The sequence below is a fragment of the Ixodes scapularis genome, unplaced genomic scaffold, assembly GCF_016920785.2.
Source record: "Ixodes scapularis isolate PalLabHiFi unplaced genomic scaffold, ASM1692078v2 ptg000105l_1___fragment_1__unscaffolded, whole genome shotgun sequence".
Classification (NCBI taxonomy): domain Eukaryota; kingdom Metazoa; phylum Arthropoda; class Arachnida; order Ixodida; family Ixodidae; genus Ixodes; species Ixodes scapularis.
Genome location: NW_024609912.1, coordinates 701293 through 724749, shown reverse-complemented (window position 1 = coordinate 724749; position 23457 = coordinate 701293). Strand labels below are relative to the sequence as shown.

The following is a 23457-nucleotide window of genomic DNA, read 5'->3' as shown; positions in this document are numbered from 1 at the left end:
AGAAATATGGCTCGACTGTCCTAAAGGAATATAACACATGAAAACGACAAATTTATAAGTATTTTCGAAACAATAGTTTTCCTACGCAGACACGCCCACTTTCTTCTTTAAACATTTGCAATTTTTTTGTACTTCACCCAGGTTAACAAGATTTGGCAGAAATATTCTCACCGTCAACAAAAATAAGCCCTGTAAATGTCATTTAAATCAGACAAGTGGTTCAAAAATTCACTTTTTTGGGTAGTGTCCCCCCTTAGTTCGTTTTAAAATTCCTTTTCGTGCCTTTTTCAACAAGAGATTGATGTTGTCAGTAAAGCAACTCTCGTCGCGCAAAAACGTGGTTTTGTTTCACAGCATGACGTCATGTCTGGCACCCGGCACACTAGCGTCGGGGCGTTCGCACACGCCCGCGCCTGTCGTTGAAGAAGTTTAAAAAAAACGCGAGACGAGATTCCCGAGACGACGAGGCACGAAACGCGAGACGGCGGCCAAAACCATGCAAGACCGGATGGATGCAGGGCACTTTGTGTCGGGCGGCCGCTTGCGCCACATAGCTCACGCATGCTCAATTACGTTCTTAGTTTAGTTTCGGTTTTGAAAGGCGACCAAAATTAATCCTTTGGAGCAGGCTTGGCGCAGAACACCCGTATTTTGTCAAAATGTAGCAGGGTTAGCCCCTTGGCGCAGTTTGGCACAACAATCACATCACTGCTAATGTACACTTTCTTTTAACTCAATTTAAAACTCTTGTCACCAGCATTTCACAACCAGTTTTAATTGAAAGCTGCAAGGTTTCCATATGTTATAAAAGATTATCCAGCGTAAATTTTTATGATCATGCCACGAAAAAAAAGTCAACCATTCTGTGGAATGCAATGTTTGTAAGTACAAGTTTTCCTTTTAATGTCACACACTTCAGAGGTACACAACGTTACGCTGCCATTAATTCCGTGCACTTATTTTTTTTTACCTTTTGTGACATGAATAGGTAAGAATGCGAGAGTTCGTAGCAAAAATAAATATGCCAATAATTCAGAACAAAATAAAAAAAAACGTTTTAACATTTTGTACAGGTGCCTCGGGTTACAAGAATAATGTATATGCGCCTCCAAGTACTGTCATCACAAAGGCTACCTACCCAACCGAACAAAAGCAATGTATGCACTTTTCAACCGTATTTATACGTATAATGCATGGCTCCCTCAAAAAAAAAAAAAAAAAAAAAAAACTATATTTACTGGCCGACGAAATACGTTTGAAGGGAGAGCACGTTTATATTTTGCTTTTTCGTACTAAGGGCACCTGAAGGCAATGTAGTTATTCAAGCTCAGTTTGCATTCGTCGGCTAGTAGCGGCTACAGGCTTCCTAAGCTCTTGCACGGTGCTTTGCCAATTCCATATGTGGCGCACTTCAACAACTACCAAGTGCCTACTATCACTTGACACGATACTGTACTCGCTGTGCAACATTGGTTTGCAAGGTTGCTTTCGTGAGCAGTAATTGTAGAGTGATAAAACGTGTGAACCTAGTTTGCTGTTTATAATTCCAAGAATACTTGTCCGCCGTTGGGGGCACTAGCCACCCGCCATCTTGAAGTTTTCTTTCGAGCGTCGGTGCAGAAGAAATAGAAACCTCGACGAAGGTGTGCAGCGAAATCCTGTGGCCACCTCAGTATATTTTTGTTCTCATGGTGGTCGTGCATTGAGTTTCCTTATGTCATGGCACGTGTATGATACACAAAAAGAAGGTTTGTACAACAAACAATAGTCGAGATGAGGCGGAAACTCTGAAAGAAAATACTCTTTGAAACAAGTGCACAACCACGACAAAACATTAGGATGTCGAGACATCTCAGAAAACAGACAATAAGAATCGCTCGGAACATTGCCATGTGCAGCTACATGCTCTCGGTATCGCAAAACTGAAGTCACCATTTTCCCGTTGGCAAGGAAATACATGCCCACCCTCTATCACGAAACGACTCTCATCCTTGGCCTCTCAAAGTTCACCATTCATATTGCATTGCCTTCTCTCTGCAAGAAAAAAGCACCAAAAAAAGGAGGAGAAAAAATTTCCTGGCTAGGGACTTCTGATGCGTCGCAAGAACAAGGATGCGAACAGAGGAGCGCGTGGCTCGCGGTACAGGCTGCGCCGCCTGGAAGTGAGCCTAGGGGCGAGGGTGCGTGGCCTACTTCGATGTGTTCACGCCCCTCGATTGGCGCTCCCCAAGCTTCAGCGGTGCGCCTCTTAGTGCGCTGAAAGCTATCACCGCTATCTTTGCTGGCTCAGCGCGTGCGGTGCAAAGAAGGTCGCCGCACTCGCCGAGCAGGCAAAGATAGCGGTGACAGCTTTCAGCGCACTGAGAGGCGCACTGCCGAAGCTGAGGGAGCGCCAATTGAGGGGCGTGAACACATCGAAGTAGGCCACGCACCCTCGCCCCAAGGCTCACTTCCAGGCGGCGCAGCCTGTACCGCGAGCCACGCACTCCTCTGTTCGCATTTCATTTTTCCCCGATAGTACAATAGTCGAGGTCTTCAAACACACTCTTCGTGGCATCCTTCTCTTACAGTTGGCTCGTATTCGTGAAAAGCGAACAATTGGCGCCGATTTGCAAAGCTCCAAAACACACAATGTCAAGTTTTGATGTGTGTACCCTTTCCTAACGTTTCTGAAACTGATTGCCCGGTTAAAAGGGTTTAGCCAACACAATCCAAGCCGACGATCACGATCAATGGCACGCCATAAAGTTCTAAACTTTGTCGGCAGTCACCGAGGAAGCAGTCTCAAATGCCAGGTGCACTCGTTACGGAGTTGATGACGCTAATTGTACGAGCACCCTTGTCAACAACATTTGCGTATTTTAGATCGGAGCGCCCGCTAACAACTTTATTCCTACTGCTTCCGAGTTTACGCTCAGACAACTTGCAACTGCTGACATCTGAAAAGGATTGATAGCATCGAACAAGCAACATGTCTTTGACGCTGCTTCCAGCAAACTCCAGTTTGTTAAGTCTAAGCGCGTCCTACATACGTTTAAACACGGTAAATTAAAGGCACCTGTGCAATTCTCTGCTGTTTTTTGTTTGCGACCTATCTCTGGTCAAACGTTTCTTTTAAACGACACATCAGATCTCTTGCGTCTGCACTTGGTACAACAGTCTTGTTGTGTCGGCTAAGAACTCTTGCCTTGCGCCGTTTTCTTGTCTGTAAGACGGTCTCCAAAGAGACGCAGCAAATGCTCAGGGCGGGGCTGTCTTCGTTCCGCCGTGACAGAGATTCGCTGCGCTCTGGTCGTCCTCGAGAGCCCTCTTGCCGCCTCATTGGTCCGAGCGCCGCGGCAACACTTGAGAAAGGGGGACTGGCTCGTCGGCCTTTAGTCGGGCCGATGGATGGCCAACTTGGGGATGAATTCGATGAGCAGCAGCTGGTTTCAGAACCAGTGGTAAGGGACCCTCATAATTAGCAAACTTAACTATTTTTGTTTGTAAAAAAAAAATGGTTAGACAACAAGTCAAACAGTGAGCATAAGCAAAATTACATTGTTAATTTTGTCTTGCAAGAAAAGCCACTCTTCGAAAGTTGTGTATATTGATTGCAGAAACATTTCCTCACGAAAACTGCAGCAATGGCTGTCGGCTACAGTTTGGCTTACTAAGATAGCCAATGGCCGACACTGACCAATGGCTAACACAGTAAGAATGTGTAATGGCTAACACAATAAGAATGTGTAACCTTCAGGCCATTTCATTCGTAATAAAAAGATTGATGTGATTGCCGTTAGACAAAAAGTATAAAAGGATGATTGAAGGCAAACTTTGCTTGCTTTGTGTCGGATCAAAAGCCACTCTTGGAAGTAGATGCAAGCTAATTAAGGAAACATTTGGTCGAGAAAACGGCAACAACAGCTGCCGTTTTCTCGACCATCGCCACATTTGCCACCGGCCAATAGCGACATTCAGTGATCTCGCCAACTTTGCTGCCAACGTGCGCAACAAAAGTCTGAGAAACGGAAGAAGTGTCTCTACGTCTTCACTTTCTCATTTATAAGCTTTTTCTCTGAGCACTGCACAAGCTGTGCTAGCCTCGCAGCCGTAGCACGAACAAGCTGACGCAGAGTAGTTTCAATAACTGGAGCCCATTTTCGATCGGAGGGTACTTGCGTATTCCATCATGCTGTTGGAATCGTACTGCTGCTTTCTGAGCTTCCAATGTAGACCGAGTTGAAACGAAGCAACACGCTCGTTAACCATTGAATAATCTGCAAGAGTTGGAGCAACAGTCCTGTGCCCCCATGGGGGGTTTACGCCTAGGCTAAATGAATATGGCAGAAGCTCTTTTGGTGGAACTTTCACGGGCGGTTTTTTATAGATATGCAACTGAAACTTCACCGTTCCATTCAAAGTGGTCTTCTAGTCATACGATGGGTGGAATTCCCGTCAAGAGGGAGAAGCTTGTGTGATGACTCGGATTTCAGTATAAAGAGATTGTACTCTAGCATGAATCGCCTTGATATGATGATGACATGACATACTGATAATACATCATATATCATATGATATGACGACTCTACAACCTACTATCAGGTTGTGCAATTGCCGAAGGTGTATAGTGTGGATGCAAGACTGTCTGCAGCACTTACTTGCTGCAACGGAGCAAGCGTTTGCACAAAATTTCTCTACGTTTCTGAAAATCGGAGCCGTCAGCAGATGATGTTCCTGCTGCCATGACGAAACGAATGCAGTGTAGTGGACACCCCCCCCCCCCCTTTTTGAATATTAAAAGGTGGAAGAAACCAAAATGACAGAAAAATGTTCACACTGTGGTGTCTCTAGTAATAGGTCGGCATTTTTGTGAACAAAACCCGCACACTTACTTTCTCACCAAGAACTTGGAGGCTAATTGTTTGCACAAAATTAACGAGGCAAAGATCTGATTTAGAAAAAGGAGCGAAACCGCCGGAATGTTGAGCGTGATGTTCACATGGTCAGAACCTTGGCACAGATCACATTTTCTGCACTCCCTCTCTCAATTAGAGTGGCTAACTGTATGTGCTTGATGTGCAAAGCAGGCACGTTGAAGATGCGCGAGCCTTTCTATTAGAAGTCTACCCATTATCGAGTAAAGCCAGCACGAAGAAAGTGTGGCTCTGTTGACTACAGTGCAATCCGCTTATAACGATAATGAAAAACCCCAAAATTCATTCGTCATAACTGATTATCGTTGTATCTGGACTAAAAGCTGGGCGTTTCTAGTCTTGAAACTCTAGAAACTGACCGTTATAAGCAGTAGATCGTTATATCTGGTATCGTTAGAAGTGGATTGCACTGTACTACACAGATTCCCCTACCAATTGCCTTTGTTTGCTGAACAGGAATTTGATGTTCGTTTGATTACAGAACGCATTTTTGCAGCCGAACTCTTAGGAGAAAATCGTCGTGAAGAGCAGTCATGAAGAAGTGTCACAAAGGACTGTGACGTCACCTGACGCCATGGCATGGTGATATCAAGACGGCGTCATTTTGTCACAGCTCGTAGCCTTTTGTGCCTCCCCAGTCCTTGTCGGCATGATCAAGCTATTCATTGTTTCACCTCAAGTGCAGCCACATCCGACACTTTGGGCTGACGTGACCGATAAGGCAGTGTCAGACGCGCACCGTCGTGGTGCTTCTCTTGTTTATGTGTGCGTTCTATCATCGCTGAACCAATTGCAGACAGACTGGTTCATCTTGTGGTTTTAAAGCTGCTTGATTGGTCCCAACTACCTTGTAGCAGCTTTCAAGTATCCTCATAGATGCTGCCAGAAAGTTTCACTCCCGTAACTGAAGTATTTTCTCTGCAATAAATTACTTCCGACATGCAGGTGCCACCTGGAGTGTGGGTTTCTGAAATTTCAAACACATTTATCTCAATTTCACTTTTCAGCATCAAACCTTGTTTCAGGAAAGCTACCATTTGATAATGAAATGATGTGTGGATACAATTTTTGAAGTTTCTGTACTGAAACTTTTGTAAACAACGTTTTTTTTTATGAGCTTACTTTCTGCATTTTCATGGTCCTTTGTTATGAAAAACTGCAGTAACTTAAACCGAATGCTGGTAAACAATTTTTTTTTTAATTTTCACATTTTTATTTTTAATAGAAATGGTGTTTTGTCATTTCTTTACATAGCCGTGTGACAGAGATGTTATACTGCATGCTTGTTCAAAAGAACTGGACATTATCATTTCCTTTTCTAAACGAGTTTGTCTGGGGGGGGGGGGGGGAGGAAGTGCATGTTCATTTTATGTACATTTATGTAACTTTGAAAAAAAATATACTTATACTATTAAAATTTAGCTTGTCATCCTCTTTACCAGCTATCAATATGCTCTGCAAATTTTATACGAAAAAGACTAACGATTAAAAAGTTTGCTTTCCTGAGTAGTATCCACTCTTAAAAAAACACTAAACCTATGAAAAATACTTTTTTTATTTGGAAGGACAGGACGTCCGTCTCAAAATAAATACATCTCTCAAAATAAATGCATATAAAAATTGTTTTTGTTTTGTTTTGTACAGGGTGGATTTAAGGAGACGCCAGGCTCTTTAAATGAGCCACAAAATTCGGTTTCTTAACCTATCACGCTACGACTTTGCGCAGCGTTGCCCACAGATGGTGCATTTTTTTGTAATATTTGCAAAGACCGAAATTACCTGAGAAAAAAGTAAAGAAACAAAAAGTCTTAGCTCCTATGGAAATGCAGCGAAGCCACCGGTCTTCAAACAACACGGCGCCGTTTCGCACTGGACACAAGAGATGGCGCAACGGACGAGCATACGGCGCCCAGAGCCGGCGTTTTTAGCAGACAATCTTTTCGACTCAAAAGCGGCGCGCATTCCGCTGTCGGCGACAGTCGCAAAACAAAAACAGGCGCGGTAACAACACAAAACTGCAGTTTCTCGTCTGCTAAAGACGCCGGCTCTCAGCGTCGTATGCTCGTTTGTTGGCGGCAGTTGGCGTCGCGACCGCTTGCGCCATCTCTTGTCTCCCGTGCGAAACGGCGCCATGTTGTTTGAAGACCGGTGGCTTCGCTGCATTTCCATAGGAGCTAAGCCTTTTTCTTTCTTTACTTTTTCCTCAAGTAAGTTCGCTCTTTGCAAATTTTACAAAAAATTGCACCATCTGTGGGCAACGCTGCACAAAGTCGTAGCGTGATAGGTTAAGAAACCGAATTTTGTGGCTGATCTAGAGAGCCTGGCGTCTCCTTGAATCACCCTGTTGTATTGATGATTCAGTACACATTTTTCGATATCCGGGCAATACCAAAACTGTACTCTAGGCCAGGTTTGTACGAAACTATTTATTGTCCATTCCAACTCAAGAAAGTTTTTGCTAATCTGGGGATAATGAAAATACATGAATATTACAAATATAGACTTGCCATGAAATATAAACAAGAATATACCAAGAGTAAAAGATTTTTATTTGACTTGGCTTCCGTCAGAAAAAAACCGCAAACACATACCCTTCGTCACCCTGACCCTCTGATAATAGATAGATACATCGCGTATACTGACTACGGCCTTCAGACGATTAGAAGAAGCCTGCCTCCGTTGCTCAACACTTTCTCGCATTCCAATGTTGATATAGTATCTTTAACCCTACGTGAGATCCGTGAATATTTTCTTTGAAATAATGTCGTGTTAACTTTTTGTATTTTGCAAGTCCATTTCCTTCATTGTTGTGTGTGGCTGATATCTAGTTGGCATTTTCGGCCCAGTGTTTTGATTTTCTTCCCTTTGTTTTCTTATTCCTGTTTTGCATTGGTGGACTTCTTTGCTTTGTACAATTTTTGACACCGCTGTGTTCCTGTGAGGGGGCTGGGGACCAGTCAAGCTCTTTGTAAGCTTTCTTCCCCAGCTTTCACCATATAGCATACATGTCTATGGTAAATGAACTATTATTATTATAAAAAAAAGTAGAGCGAGGGAAACGAGGGCTGGGGAGGAGGAGGCAGACGAAACGCAAAAGAAAGGAGGAAGTTTCCCCCTCTCCTCTCCAGCATACCGTCTGCTTGCTCCTTCCCAGCCTTCCTTTCCCTCGCCCCACCTTCTTGAGTTGAAATGGGCTATAGTGTTCGCTCGGAGGCAACTCGGAGGTCCAGCAAACTCGGAGCGGACACTAGTTGGGTACGAACCCCATCATCATCATCCCACAGGGGTACAGTTTCGGTTTCGTCCGCAAACCAAAAAGTTTGTATTGTAGCATAAATATTAGTAAAAAAAATGTTTTTTGCGACAGACACATTTTGAGACATGCCTGTTCTCTCCAGATAGGGTACTAGGTGCAACGCTTTTTAAAGTTGAAATGAAGTAGAATAGTGTAATTTCGTGTTTGACTTCAGCCCGATTTTAGAATGAGACAGCCCTCTAACGGTTGCCTGCAGAAATGCAATGGGCACAAAAACAGGACCGCATGGCGTTGAAGCCACACTTACCTTGTGGTAAAGGTGACTATTCTCCCAGTCCAGGACTTTCTCTATCGAATGCCGCGTCTGCAAATAAGATAGATTCCAGTTTTCTATCACGTTCCGACACAGTCTTCGAAGGTCTGTAGCCGTCTATACACGTTCAAAAGTGTACATTGGCGCTTTAGTATTTGCAAGATGCAATCATAAATGTGACGTTGCAGCATCCAATTGTGTACAAGTTGTGGTCATACACCGAGCGTCTGTCAGGACCTGTTCTAGTGTGCTAACAAAAACAACAAAACAAATGTACAGCACGGGGCTTCAGAGTCTTCCCAAAATGATAAGCATGTAGTTCTTTCAGATTTGTTTTAAACAATGTGGAAAACACGATCGAAGGATACTTGATTTTTCTTGCCACGGGCACTAGTCGAAACTTGAAAGCTACAGAGGCCAGATTCACGAAGACTTTCTCAGGCTACGCAACTTAGCTATGTTCGCAAGTCACACACATCGTAAGAAGTGCGAAAGTTAATATTTACGAAATGAAGTTCTAGTCTTTTGGTGCCCTGCAAGCTCCCGATGCCAGCGGGAGCGTGGCTATTGCTATGGCGATAGTCCTTTCGGCAACAGAAACAACTAATCAGGGCTCAACCCGCTTCGGAGCACGTGGATTCTGAATTACAACAAGCGTTGGTGGACTTTCCGCCAATGCTTGTCTGGAGATTGTTTCCGCGCAGTGAAATGACGACGCTAGTATTTACATGGGCCCTAATGTCGAGAGAGAATGCCGAAATAACTGCCTCGTACGACTGCTGTAAACTCAATCACTACGAAGTCAACACAACTACCATCGTTGCTAAAAGAAGACGGCTTGCACTGTTCGTCTGCAAAAGCGGCGCACAGGGAAAAAAAATTGCTGCAGCGTTTTTTCGCGGCCTCGGGGCTGTAGGAGCGAGCAGTCGTCCAAGAACATACATGTGAACTACAAAAGTGTCGGCAAGAGCCATGTCAATACCTATTTAATACACTGGGAGGGGACATGCGCGTGTTTGATCGAGTCGCTGGAACAGCGCTGTTGGACTGCATCTCGGTCAGTGCCTCGGGACCAATCTTTTATTTATTTATTTATTTACTGAAATACCTTAAAGATCCACTGAAAATAAATGTTTTTAAACAGTCTGGTTGAAACACGCGTGTCAAAAAACTAACTTTGCGCAAAACCAAAATAAGTTTTTGAGCAATATTGACGGTGTGAGACGCGATTTAGTCGGTAGTAACCTCCTTTCCACTTGTTTTCTCTCTCGGCATTTCGGGTGCACGGAGGAGAGGTGGATCGGCTTGGCCCTCACGTTGAGGTGGCGAGAGTGTATGACCATTCCGTGACCTCATGGACATTCCACGCAGAAGTTTAAATAAATCTCGAGCCTTCAATACTCCTCCAAAAATGTATTTTTTCACGTAAAATTAATTTTTTGAGACGCGTGTCCCAACCAAACTGTTCAAAAAAACTTCTTTTTTTTTCGGTGGCCCTTTAAAGGTTTTCTCAACTGGATTACATAAAAGAAAAGGCACATACCTTACGAGGAAAAACTAACTAAAAACAACAAAAAAAAATCGAAGCAAAAAAAAAAGAATAAATAACTAAAGCAAGTCACACAGCCACCACTATTTTAAACAAGAAATGATAGAAGAGAAATCATAACATTTCTAAATAAAAGAAATAAGAGTCTAAAAATATTTGGGGTTAGTTTTGGTGACAAAGGAATCGGGAAGGGCATTACACCAAACAACATAGTTTTGAAAAGAAAAAAAAAAGGAAAGAAAAAGGAAGAGGTTTTTCAGGTGTGGTGATCAAGTTTGCACAGGTGGTGAACATGAGGCGATACATTGAGAAAGTGATTTTCGCGGGCCTTCGCGGCCCTTGGCCAAGACTCTCGGACGGACGGCGGCAAGGCGACGCCTGGAAGTAGTCGTTCTACCGCACACAAGTCTTCGTCGAAACCTGCCGTGACTGTGGTTTCCTCCGCACTGCCAGTCCAGGTGACGGACGAGGTAGCACCGAAAGACGCTGATGGATTTACGCCCGTCCAACGGAAGAAACAGGTCAAGCCTTCTTCTGGAACCTGTGCAAAGAGTAAGCTGTCGTCAGTCCCTAGACGACCGAGGCTTGAGGCACTTGTTGTTTCCCGCCTTAGTCCAGACACTTCATGCGACGATGTAGGCGCAGCTCTTACTGCCCTTCTGGAAGGGAAACCTTTTACCTGCATCAAGTTGAAAACAAAACATGATAGCTACTCTTCTTTCCACATACCTGTGAATGAGGAAGACTTCAGCAAAATTAATGTGGCGGACGTCTGGCCAATGGGCTCTTTTTTCAGACCATTTTTTGGAGCGGTACGGGGTAATGATGATCGTGACACAATTACGACTTTTTCTTCGATTTGGAAAAACGCGATAACCGTGCCGATGCATAAGAAAGGAAGAACAGATGACCTATAAAAGTATAGACACACTTCATTAGTATGTCCATTTGCAAAGGTTTACAAAATAGTACTTTCGGGACATATTTCGAGCTTTTTTAAACATAAAACCCTGCCCTCACAACACGGTTTTGTGCGCGGAAGATCAATATAATCAAACTTGGTGTCTTTTCTTAATTTCGTTTTGCCTATCGTGTGTCAGCAGGGTCAGGTTGACAGTGTATATTTTGACATGTCCAAGGCATTTGATTTGGTTGACCACTCGTTACTTTTACAAAAGCTGATATCGTACGGTATGAGTACTACACTATGCACATTGCTTCACAATTATTTGTCCGATAGATAGAACTTTGTACGTATTCTCGGTCATCTCTCCCGGCCTTTTGTCACCCTGTCTGGTGTTCCCCAGGGGTCCATTCTTGGACCAATTCTTTTTAATGTTTTCATAAACGACCTTCGTTAATGTGTTCTACATTCAGAAATCCTGCAATAGGCCGATGACATCAAGTTATTTAGGCAGATAGTATCTGTAGAGGACTGTGTGAAACTAATGGATGATGTTGTGGGATTTGCCCTTTGGGGGGGGGGGGGTTACCACTTAGAAGCACAAAGGTTCCATGGGTCCGGATAAAGACGTGTTTATTGACTGCAATGCCAGCACGCTTCGCTGTTAGACAAGAAAAGTCTGGGCGCTGGCTCAATTGCCAGTATCACCCGGTCGGTTTCCCGCGCTGCCGCATTAGACAGATTCACGGGAAGTCGGAGGCCCACAAAGAAAAACCGAGCTCCGTAGAGCCAGGGCCTCCGCCGACGAGAGCCCCTGGCCCACTTTCGGGGCCAGCTTATGTAGCCTCGGAGAATGAACGCGCCCGGGGAGGCCACTAGCAGTCGCGTCCATTATAACTCTCAAGGGTGTGCCGAAGGCGCGTCCACCCAAAATGGGCAAGGGAGAGCCGGCCCCTTCGGGGAATTCGGCCTCGTGGTTCCTTGTATCCGGGAGGCCGAAGCCATTGGTGACGACGGCTCCCACGGCCTGCTCGAAGCTAGGCCTGGATAGGGATAGAGGGAACCCCATGGTTCCCACACTCCCCCCTTCTCAAGGCTAAGGTAGGCCAAAAAATAAAACGGCCTACCGGCTCTCGAAAACAAAATAAAAAAAAACGAAACCGCAAAAAAACTACCGCCTCCGGTACCGACCCCCACATGCTAGGGTTAACAAATGGAATATCTTCGGGGACGCTCCCGGCGTTGAAGTCCGTGGCTCACCATGGCGCAGGGACAGGACGATGTCTTGGCCGAAGTCCAGGAATGACGACGCCGGAGCGTACCCTGACGACGCGCCCCGTCGTTGGCGTCGACATGAGCGCCCATCCGCAGTGCATGTGGCTTGCAGGCGGGCTCCAGGCATCGGGACGGGAATCCGCAGATTGGGGCAGCAGCAGGGTCGCCGTGACGGCGAAGTGTGTCGGGGAATGACACTCGAAGTCCTTGAATGGCAGCAAGTCCCCAGGTTCCCAGGGTTGGAGACGGAACCAGGCAGCAGGAGGACACGTGACGCCATCTTGATCACAGCGGAAGTGAAAAAGTCTTCGGGCCGGCAGGGGGACAGGCAGCCCCGGCGATGATGACGTTGCCCCGGCGAATGATGACGCTGCCACGCTGCCCCGGCATTGTTGTCCTCCTCGTGGGCCGCGCCATGACTCACACCCGCCTGGTACTGGAATGCAACCTGCGCTCTGACCCCTCTCCCGTTTCTTTCCCCAAGAAGGAAGCTTCGGAAATTCCGAGCAAGGTGGAGCCGTCCAAATGAGGACACTCGACCAATCTCTGGGTGCACAGGGCCCCAGAGATAAAAAGAGGCAGAGACAAAGATGTCTTTTCTGCCGTGAGTCACGTGCTTCGCACTGGCTCGGCTCGCGAAGTTGTTGTGAAAAAGTTCCACGACTCCGCTTAATGTGAACACGGATGTCCACATACCATGCTGACTCGCGTCACCCCGGACAATAGATTTGTTGGTGACTGATCGACTAGGCAAAGTTCTTTGTAGCTGCTTTTGCTGACGATGCCTGATCGCTTCGATTTGCGGGCGCAATGAAGTGTCAAATACACCACCCTGTCGTTTCTTGTGATATTGAAACGATGCAGGGCTGCAATCGGGCAGGCTCGCCAACATTGTTATTTTTCAAACATGTTAGCTTTTACCTTAGGCTAAACCACAAATTCTTGTGGCCAGGTATAGCACAGCGACCTAACTTCGAAAAGTCTTGGAGCCACGTGCTGCCCTGGCCAACGCGAACAAAGAAGAGCACCGAATGCAACTCCCAGCCGCGCAGGACAGCCACCTTGAACTGCAATGTTCGTAGAGGCCAAGCGCCGTAGCACGAGTTTATCCGCATCAGCAAGAACAGAAACCGATCCCAATTAAAAAAGAAACCCCGAGCCAATAGCAATACCAGACTATTTACGGCACCGATCGGAAACAACACGAGTTGCTCGACCCGGCGAGTACGCTGCCCGGCTGCCAAAGCCCGTCTGCAACAATACGAGTTGCTTAGCGACGTTAGTGGCGAGCGTACCGCCCGGCGAAAGCACCACCCGACTCCGCAGAGTCCGCGAAAATATTTACAACTATTCACATGTTTACACCCCGGATCCTTCTGCAGAGCGTCAAAAACACCGTCGATTCCTAACGAACACCTCGAGTGCCGTGGTTCGCGATCTCGTCCAGTGACCGCATGGCGCCTTATTGGAAAACCCCAATATAAACAGCGTATTATGGATATTGGTAAACAATATCTTTTTATTGTATTGCAATACAATATAGACAGTGTATTGGAAAACATTACATTTATTGTATTGTATTACAATAAGGATTTGTTATGGGATTCCAATATCCATAATACGCTGAAAATATTGGAATCCAATACCGTATAAACCATTATTGGATCCCCATGTGTCGTATGGGGATCCAATAAGGGTTTACGATTCCAATATACTCAGCGTATTATGGATATTGGAATCCAATATATTATATCGGCTACCAATAAAACTATATACGAGTTGGAATATCACGTTCAGCGCAACATTTCTCTGCAACGAGGTCTCTTCTTGTGTGTATTTCTGAGTGATAAATTAAAAAAATGTTGCTGTTGTGAAATTGTGAACAAAGAAGCAAAACACTGGACTTATCCATACCAAATATATTTAACACATTCCTGAACTGGAGGATCTGGCATTTACTGCAAAAGAAAGTTAATTGTTTAGGACTCTCATTCAAAAACTTGATGTTTGAAAACAGAATGTGAAATCCTCACCTTAATGAAAACAGCACCTGCTAGCTGTAGTTATATAGAAACTGCAAAATAAAAATTTGTGATTAGTTCGCGACAAGTAGCAATCCTTCACCAAGCGGATAGATTCAAAATTATGTCTGCGTTTGATTGTGGAAAAATAAGCTTCAATGCCACTGCCACAGGTCATTCTGAGCTCAGTCAATTAAATATACGTATCCTCTCTTCTGGCTTCACTATTCCTGCTTCGCACCTAACTAGAGTATCTGGAATGCTCACCTTTGAGGAAAAACGAACTGGTGCTTGCTTGCTTGTGGGCCGTGGAAACTGGAAGAGAGATTTGCGGTTAGTTGCGTCCAAGTAGCCGTTACTTTGAGTACCCACGTAAAGTACACGAAGTCTGAAAGATTCAAAATTACATGCGCGGGACATAGATATCCTCTTGCGACGTAACTGGGCACGTGTCAATGTCGCCCGCTTGTATTACCGAAAAATAAGCTTCAATGCAGGAGCTCCCAGTCGTTCTGAGCTCCGTCAATTAAAAATGCTGTACCGGTCATATGGCTTCAGTATTACTCCTTCGGGAATCTGGAATTCTCACCTTTGAAGAAAAGCAAACTGGGACCTGCTGGCTCTTAGGCTGTGGAAACTGCCAGAAAGATTTGCGATTAGCTGCGTCCAGGTATCAATATCTTTGACCAGCCACCTACAACACACTAAGCCCGATAAATTCAAAATTACATGTGCGTGACATGATATGCCTCTTGTGACAAAACTGGGCACACGTTTTGTCGCCTACAGCAACACTGAAGCCAGACGGACAACAGGTACGGCACCTTTAATTGACGGAGCTCAGAACGAGTAGGGACGCTTTCACTGAAGCTTGTTTTGCTGCAATACACACGTGTATTGCAGCAAAACAAGCTTCAGTGAAAGCGTCCATAGTCGTTCTGTCAATTAAATATGCCGTACCGCTTCTCTGGCTTCAGTATTGCTGCTTCAGAGCAATCTAGAATATCTAGAATCCTCACCTTTGAACGAGAACGAACTGGCGCCGGCTGGCTTGTGGGCCATGGAAACTGCAAGAGAGGTTTGCGATTAGTTACGTCCAAGTAACAATTTGTTTGGGTAGCCACCTACAGCACACTCAAAATTACATGCACGGGACACAGATGCCTCATGCGACGGAACTCCCTTCATCCTTGTTTTCTGTTAACTCTGCTCACCTTCACCACTCGCCTCCAATTTCTGCGCTACTTTTTTAATCTCAATTCCCTGGTTCCCAAAGGCCATGCCATGGCTTGCGCCAGTCACGGATCTGTCAGCCCTGCGACTGGCGCTATTGTGGCAAAGGCGCCACAGCACCTGACGCTTGATGTGCTCTTTCAATATTTTGAGCATGGCTCAAAACAGGTGGATGGGTGTCTGGTATGCCCTTTGCTTATTTGCGGATCGTTCCGAATCAGAGGGTAGGCGCTTCTGCGACCTGGGCGCATGCTCGGTATTTTACAATAGTTGAAACCGAACTCTGCAGGAATCTTGAAACATAACAAACATAATGTGCACGCCAAAAGGCATAGCAAATGAAACACACACCATCTATCTATTTTCGTTTCTTGTCCGCAAGAAGCTGTCGTATATGTAGCCTCCCTTGCTTAAGCCGTTCCTCCCTAGTGTCCCGGTCGGGTCTCGTCCTGATGAATCGTCGGTGGAGACCTGAGGAGCAGTCAACATCAGATTAGACCTTTTTGAGACAGAACCATATACTTGCTGAGAGGAAGTGCACCCAAACGAATCTCAGGCATGTCATTTATAGTGCGTTTTAAATTGAGACGAATGATGTAAAATGAGACGTCAATACTGACGCACCCCTTTTGCGAACCCAAAATTTTGAAGGCCTTGTCCCCCTCGCTAGGGGGACAAGGCACATGAATCCCGGCATGTGGATGAAATTTTTACCTTAACATCCCGACTCAATGCCCATCCCTGAATATTCGACCACCACACTTTTAGAAAAAAAAATATTTTTTTTAGAAAACACCGAATCATCTACCACCCCTACAAACGCCTGAACCAACCATACTCGTACCGTGGCTTGTTTGCTCAGTGCCGCCCACGAGTTAATTCGGGCTGACAATGTTGTTTTGTTTTTTTTTCAAATGGAACCCACATTCTTAGTTTTGGTTTGTCTTGTAGAAGCAGGTGGATACTTTTATAAAGCTTCCTTTCTATGCGCTTCCGAGTCAACATTTTTGCAATGGCCAACCCCCGGGCTTTGATTTTGCGCTCCTTGATGAATGCTGAAACTCATATAGGCGGGCAATAGCTCGCCTTGAAAATACTTGGTTTTGGTGGCCGAGAACAAACTCGTGTTCCTGATTGGCAGCCACTTGCTGCCAAGAATTACTGCAGATATCCTAAAGATTAGTCTAACACAGATGCTTTGGTCGGACAGAGACACAAAAGCCTGAAACAAGGCCACTATACAGACAGGAAATAGAGTGTCTGTGAGGAATGAAACGCACAACTCAGATAGGCGTGAATCACTCACCTTGAAAGCACTTGCCATGCGCGGCAAAGAGCAAACTTCTGGCCTTGATTGGCTGGTGCTTGCCACCAAAACCTGCATGTATAAGAAAGAACCTGGTCTTAGTCAAATTTGGGTGTTTTTGCAGAAGAGAGACAACAAAATACTAATGCAAGACCACTACACATAAGTTATGGCATTCAAGAGGAATGAAATACAAAACTCATAGGCGGGCAATAGCTCACCTTGAAAATACTTGCTCTTGGTGGCCGAGAACGAACTCGTGTTCCTGATTGGAAGCCATTTGCTGCGAAGAATACCTGTAGATATCCTAAAGAACCCAGTCTTAGTGTAACACAGATGCTTTGGCCGGACAGAATACAAAAGTCTGATACAAACCACAAAAAGCAGGAAATAGTGTCTGCGAGAGATGAAAAAAGACCCAAGTGGAGAGGCTCGTTCTGTTTCACGTTAGTCAAATAGTGTAGCTCATTTTGCTAAAACGATGCATATTTGCTAAAAAAAGTATCTATATTTTGCCCCATTTAGCAGGGTTTACTGCCAAGGGTACCTGCACACCAGAATAAGTCAGAATTAGTCAGTTTTTTTTGTTGTTTTCTTCTTTTGATGAGCGACAACAGAATCCTAAACAGATGATGAAACAAAATATGAACACAGCAAGACAGGCTAGTTTGCCTTCATGCAAGCGCAGTGCCTCGGCCAACCAAATGAGGTTCTATTCTTTATCACTTGTCATATTTGGTGGGAATAGTAAAGTAAATGAAAATAAGGCAATCTCTCTTGCAGCCGACAGCTGCAAACAAAATTCATATACCTCAATAAACGACCTGGAAATAAAATTGGGTGGTGGCCAAGTGGTTTAAGGTGTGGAATTTCAAACTTACAGACTGTAGTTTTGGTTTAAGTCCTCCTGGTGTATATTTTTATCCTTATAACTATATTTACATTGTTTTTTTTGTATTTTTGAGGCACAAGTACTTAATTTATATACTAATTCACCTTTAGAAGCGTTTTAATTACACTCCATGCCTTTCTAGTGCTCGTAATTGATTCTTGGTGAAAGCGGTCTTAAATTTTTCTTTTCTTGTTGTCGCTGCTGCTTGCTTTCTCACCTTTAGAATGCTGACAACTCGACACAAAAGTAATGAAAATTGTGTTTAAAATGTCATGAAGATCAGCATTTCCAAGCTGTACCCCTGCTTCATGCCCCGACCATGCCACCATACCATAGCTGAGTGCAGTGACAAATGGTCCCAGGTTTGTCACCCAACCGTTTTTTGGGCTTACGGTGTGGCGCGACTCATGAAGCACCTATGCTTCGCGATGGAGCCAGTGTGCGAGGTGTGACACACTAGAGCTGTGCAAGCCACAGCTTTACAGCCTGCAAAGCGTGGGAAGATCCCTCTCCCTTTGCAGAGCTGGCATTAGCTCACCGAGAAGCTATGGCAAGCACTAGAAAGCCACAGAGTGTGAATAAAAGCGCTTCTGAAAATGAATTAGTGTGTAAATTATGCATCTATATGTTAAAACTTAAAAAAAGTATATATGTATATATATATATCTATTTAAATACTAAAAAGGCAAAAAATAAAAACAAAAATGTTTCCAGGTGGGCTTGCCCCCAGAGCTCTACAGCCCTTGAATTCAGTTCCCTAAAGCCCGCTTTAGACGGAACAATTTCGCCCAGCAACTTCATGTCGCAACACCAGCAACACGGGCCGCCCGCGTTCACATGCAGCAACCGAATTGCTACGACTTGCCATCATCATCATGAAATTTTATTTTTCTTACAGTATTTAGACACACAGTTATATCCTAAAAACACGTTTTTATGTCTTTAAATTGGGCTGAGAATACTAACTCGTCTTTTTGAAACAGTTTATTTTCAAAAATGATCCATTTCAAACCAGAACTAAGTCCTCAGTTCTCATCATCACGACCACAGGGGTGTCACGTGAAAATATTGCATTCCTGATTGGCTGCTGCCGCTTCAAACATCTCCGAGTAGTCAGAGTTGCTCGTCCGCTTCGAGCCGGACCCAATCTCAGCAATTCGTGTCGATCTAGGGAAAACTAGGGAACAACCCGCCAGCAGCCCCAAAATTGCTGGAAAGGATGCCCCGTCTGAAGCGATCCTATACTCTGTTTCATACATAGAGTGCAACGCAGTCAAAGCTAGCGCACTGGTTTGCATTCCTGACCGTGCCTACGTTCGCCCCATAAGATAGTGCGTCCCCTGCAGAAAAATTTTAAAAAGTCGGAAAATGTGCCTCCCCGGGGCTAGTAACTGATATTGGCGTTATGATTTCAACGGAGCACAAATGTTTTTCAAGTAAAGGAAAAGAGAATGTAAACCACCTTAAATTGTTTTCGTGTTCATCCGTGTGGCAGCCGCTGGTTTTGAGAAGATGGCGTCTTACGCAGCAAGCTCAAGTACCTTTCCTGCTGGGATGTTTTCGAAGATTCGTTCTGCGAAAATCTTGAAAGAGTGCAAGCAGTTGATCGCCAATGTGTACGGGAGTATAAGAACACATTCCCCGGTGAATTCGGTCGTGAAGTCCTGGAGACGGCCAGTAACGACACTGGAGTGTGCCCTGTACTGTCGCGAAGTGCAAGGCACAGTGCCTATCTGGCAAGGTGGCGTCCCCGAAGCAAAGACCTCGCAACAAGAAAGTTTCGAGCACGGGGACCGTCAAGCATGACGAGTTCACACAGAACGCCATTCGCCTGAAGGTGCATTGCAAGTGCTCCGAGAGGGAGATTCCTACCCTTGACAGCTATTTCAAAATAAACTGTACAGGCCACAACTATTGTCGTTAATGTTTTATTATAAATTTTGGGACAAGGCCGCTATCAGGGCGATTCCTCATTCCACGCTGCACGAAAGAAAAATATAACTCGGTGCTGGAGGCAAATAACACTTGCAAGCGGCAGACCAGATGGTAGAAATCTGGCCTCTCGGCGACTTATAAATAAAAATCAAGAAGGAGGAACTCAAATATGCACTTCGTCAATGCGCACAATCTTGCAGAAAAAGAATGTCTACAAAAGAAAGAAAAAAAAATCTTTGCGCGTAAATTGGGTTTGAACCACAGCCACCGAGAGATCAATATCGCCAGAGCAGCGCCTTCTACCACTCGTCCACGAAACGCGCGGAGTAGCACTTTTTCTATTTTTTCATGCGCACCACTTTAGTACCTTTGACAGCGTTGCACGCTAAGTATGAAACAGAGTATAAGACACCCTATTGTCTGGTACAGAGACCATTTATGAACGCTTGGGTGTTTAAACGATGTACTACACATTTTACAAAAAGAAAAAAAAAAATTGGGTGTTTAAACGTTGTACTACCCTTTTTTCAATAGAAAAAAGCAACAATAAAAAAATAACACATTTCAGAAGAAAAAGTTAAGGAAACGGAATGTACCATTATGTTCAGTGAAGTTTGTTGACAAAACTCGGGACTCGAGCAGGAATGCAGTCATCCTTGGTGTGACCCCATGAGACGGTCTTGCTGCCTTTGCTGGGGTTTATCTAACTGAAGTACCTGTACGAAAAGTTGAACACATGTGCATAACACTCATTATTCACAAGAAAATTTGGCAATGTCCAAAATGACCCATGAAGAAAATTAGGCGAGGAATTTTCAGGCTGCGTTGGCCGAGTCACCTCTCGTGGCCAATGTTTCATAGCAACTTTAATAGTTGTGAACAGTTATAGGGTATATTACGAACAAAGTGCAATTTGGTTTTGTAGGAAACTATAACACACAAAACGACACTTGAATACAGTATGTTGAGGTGCCTCTAAACAAACTCCAGGGTTTCATGGCGCCTTCTTCAGATACCTGATGTTGAACATGAAATATGTGCACCAAGGAGTGAGGAAACAGCGACTTCAGATTTGTCTCTAACACCAGCAACATGTCGACAAGGAGTGCAACGTGTAGAAGGTCGTCTAGAAGTGTGCCAAGATGAAAAAGCAAGATGTAACGATATCAGAATAAGATCACACCAACGAGGCACCAGTGTGGTGAGACAATCTACGATGTAGAGACAGTAATCGGGAGTCAACCGACGTACGGCCGCGATTTACTTTGCAGCGACTAAAATGAAACATGGCAAAAAAAAAAAAATTTGAAAATAAAAAAACGCGTTTTTCTTTTTGTTTTTCTTTTTTTTTACTTTATTTGTTCAGCGCAGCCGGTAGCAGAGCAGTTGGGCGGCGTCACGAAAATCTGACAGACTCGCTAGCTTTTCTCAACTTCGTACGGCGCCAGTCGGCACCACAGATGAATGGTTGGCACTCTTAATCTACCAGGGAAGAAACAAGTACGAGCTCAGAGCCCAGGCCCAGCGTCGATCGCGACTTTCGTATAGAGAAGCTCCGGTAACACTTCGGCGACTCGTGAGCGTTAAACAACGCCTCTTCGAACGAGCCCACGAATCCAACACGTCGAACGGTTTGCGCCGGTAAGCACGCTGGGAGCCAGGGGGCTGGAGGTTGAATATCCGAAAGAGACGAGGCGCTGGTTTCTACGTCTATTTCGCACATGAGATAACAAGCCGAGTGATAGCTAGCCGAGTGTAAACACTGACTGACGTTACATCAGAGTACACGCAGTCGAAATGACGTCTGCAACAGAGCACAGCCAGACGCTTTCAGCAGAGGACGCATGCGTTCAAATAAGCTGCGATTTCAAAACATCATGTCTCCCTTCTGTCCTTCAGTGTTCACTTTGATCTGTGTATACCAAAGCACTCAATGCTGCAAGTAATAAAGTCGTCTATACGTACCTTTCGAAGCGATTGAAAGTGCGTTGGTTTCACTTGGAACCCACAAGCAATGTGCGCGACGAACTTGACGAGCTGTCATCCGTCGGTTCCGCCATCGCCGCCATCTCGCCGGGTTGGCGCGGTCGCGGTCGCTGCGCAATGGCGCAATCGCGCAATCTCGGCGGCTCGGCTAGGCTTGGCTGGGCTAGGCTGGGCCGGCGGGCTCGGCCACAAAAGGAGAGAGGCGTTCGCCTCTCCCTTTGTCCACCTGTTTGATCCAAGGCCGGAAATTGACCTGGTTCGTTATCTTAGCGAAATGAGATGGATGCTGCTGTCTTTGCAGTCCACGGAAAGCCGCACGTTGGGGCGCCAAATGTGGGATTCTCCTTTTTGAGGGTTTACCATTTAGAAACACAAAGAAGGTTGCTCGGGTTCGGATAAAGACGTGTTTATTGACTGCAATGTCAGCACGCTTCGCTCTTAGACAATGATAAGTCTGGGCGCTTGCCTAATTGCCAGTATCACCCGGTCGGTTTCCCGCGCTGCCGCATTAGACAGATTCACGGGAAGTCGGAGGCTCACAAAGAAAAACCAAGCTCCGTAGAGCCAGGGCCTCCGCCGACGAGAGCTCCTGGCCCACCTTCGGGGCCAGCTTATGTAGCCTCGGAAAATGGACGCGCCCGGGGAGGCCACTAACAGTCGCGTCCATTATAACTCTCAAGGGTGTGCCGAAGGCGCGTTCACCCAAAATGGGCAAGGGAGAGCCGGCCCCTTCGGGGAATTCGGCCTCGTGGTTCCTTGTATCCGGGAGGCCGACGCCATTGGTGACGACGACTCCCACGGCCTGCTTGAAGCTAGGCCTGGATAGGGATAGAGGGAACCCCATGGTTCCCACACTCCCCCCTTCTCAAGGCTAAGGTAGGCCTAAAAAAATAAAATGGCCGGCCTACCGGCTCTCAAAAACAAAATAAAAAAAAAACGAAACGCTAGAGCGAAAAGAGCATGCCGCTAGAAATACACAAGGAAATAAAAAAACGACCAGCGCGGTACATGCTGAAAAACGCTAGCTCGCTGCTTGCAAATGAAGCCCAGGTGCGGTCGAACTCTGCAGCCTACGCTTCGTGGCAGGCTTATCGGGAGCAGCGTTGAAATGTCCGTGTGGTGGCCCCACGTTGGGCGCCAAATGTGGGATTTGCCCTTTGGGGGAGGGGGGGGGGTTACCACTTAGAAACACAAAGGTTCCATGGGTCCGGATAAAGACGTGTTTATTGCTGACAATGCCAGCACGCTTCGCTCTTAGACAAGAGAAGTCTGGGTGCTGGCTCAATTGCAGTATCACCCGGTCGGTTTCCCGCGCTGCCGCATTAGACAGATTCACGGGAAGTCGGAGGCCCACAAAGAAAAACCGAGCTCCGTAGAGCCAGGGCCTCCGCCGACGAGAGCCCCTGGCCCACCTTCGGGGCCAGCTTATGTAGCCTCGGAGAATGGACGCGCCCGGGGAGGCCACTAGCAGTCGCGTCCATTATAACTCTCAAGGGTGTGCCGAAGGCGCGTTCACCCAGAATGGGCAAGGGAGAGCCGGCCCCTTCGGGGAATTCGGCCTCGTGGTTCCTTGTATCCGGGAGGCCGACGCCATTGGTGACGACGGCTCCCACGGCCTGCTCGAAGCTAGGCCTGGATAGGGATAGAGGGAACCCCATGGTTCCCACAATGTAAAATCAGTGAGCGATTGGTGTAGTCTCAACAGGGTGACACTTAATCCCACTAAGACTGTTGTTATGTCATTTGCTAAGAAGCTAAGGCCTTTCATTTTTCTTACCAACTCGGCAATGCCCCATTGCAAAGGGTGGATTGCACTCGTGATATTGGAGATTATATAGACTCTTCTCTGTCATTTAATGCATATGTCAATA

The 23457-nt window shown here is 45.7% G+C and overlaps 1 protein-coding gene across 1 annotated transcript in view; it reads right to left on the bottom strand.

The window, feature by feature from the left end:
• Positions 1–3172: 3172 nt before the first annotated feature.
• Positions 3173–23457, bottom strand: part of LOC120836208 (cysteine-rich hydrophobic domain-containing protein 2-like) — a 29734-nt gene continuing 9449 nt past the window's right edge. The window contains exons 4-5 of the mRNA XM_040500854.1: positions 8480–8536; positions 3173–3425 (exon numbers count right to left, since the gene is read on the bottom strand). Of these exons, the coding sequence (XP_040356788.1) occupies positions 3375–3425; positions 8480–8536 (108 nt within the window). The 3' untranslated portion in view covers positions 3173–3374. The remainder of the gene's footprint in view (positions 3426–8479; positions 8537–23457) is intronic.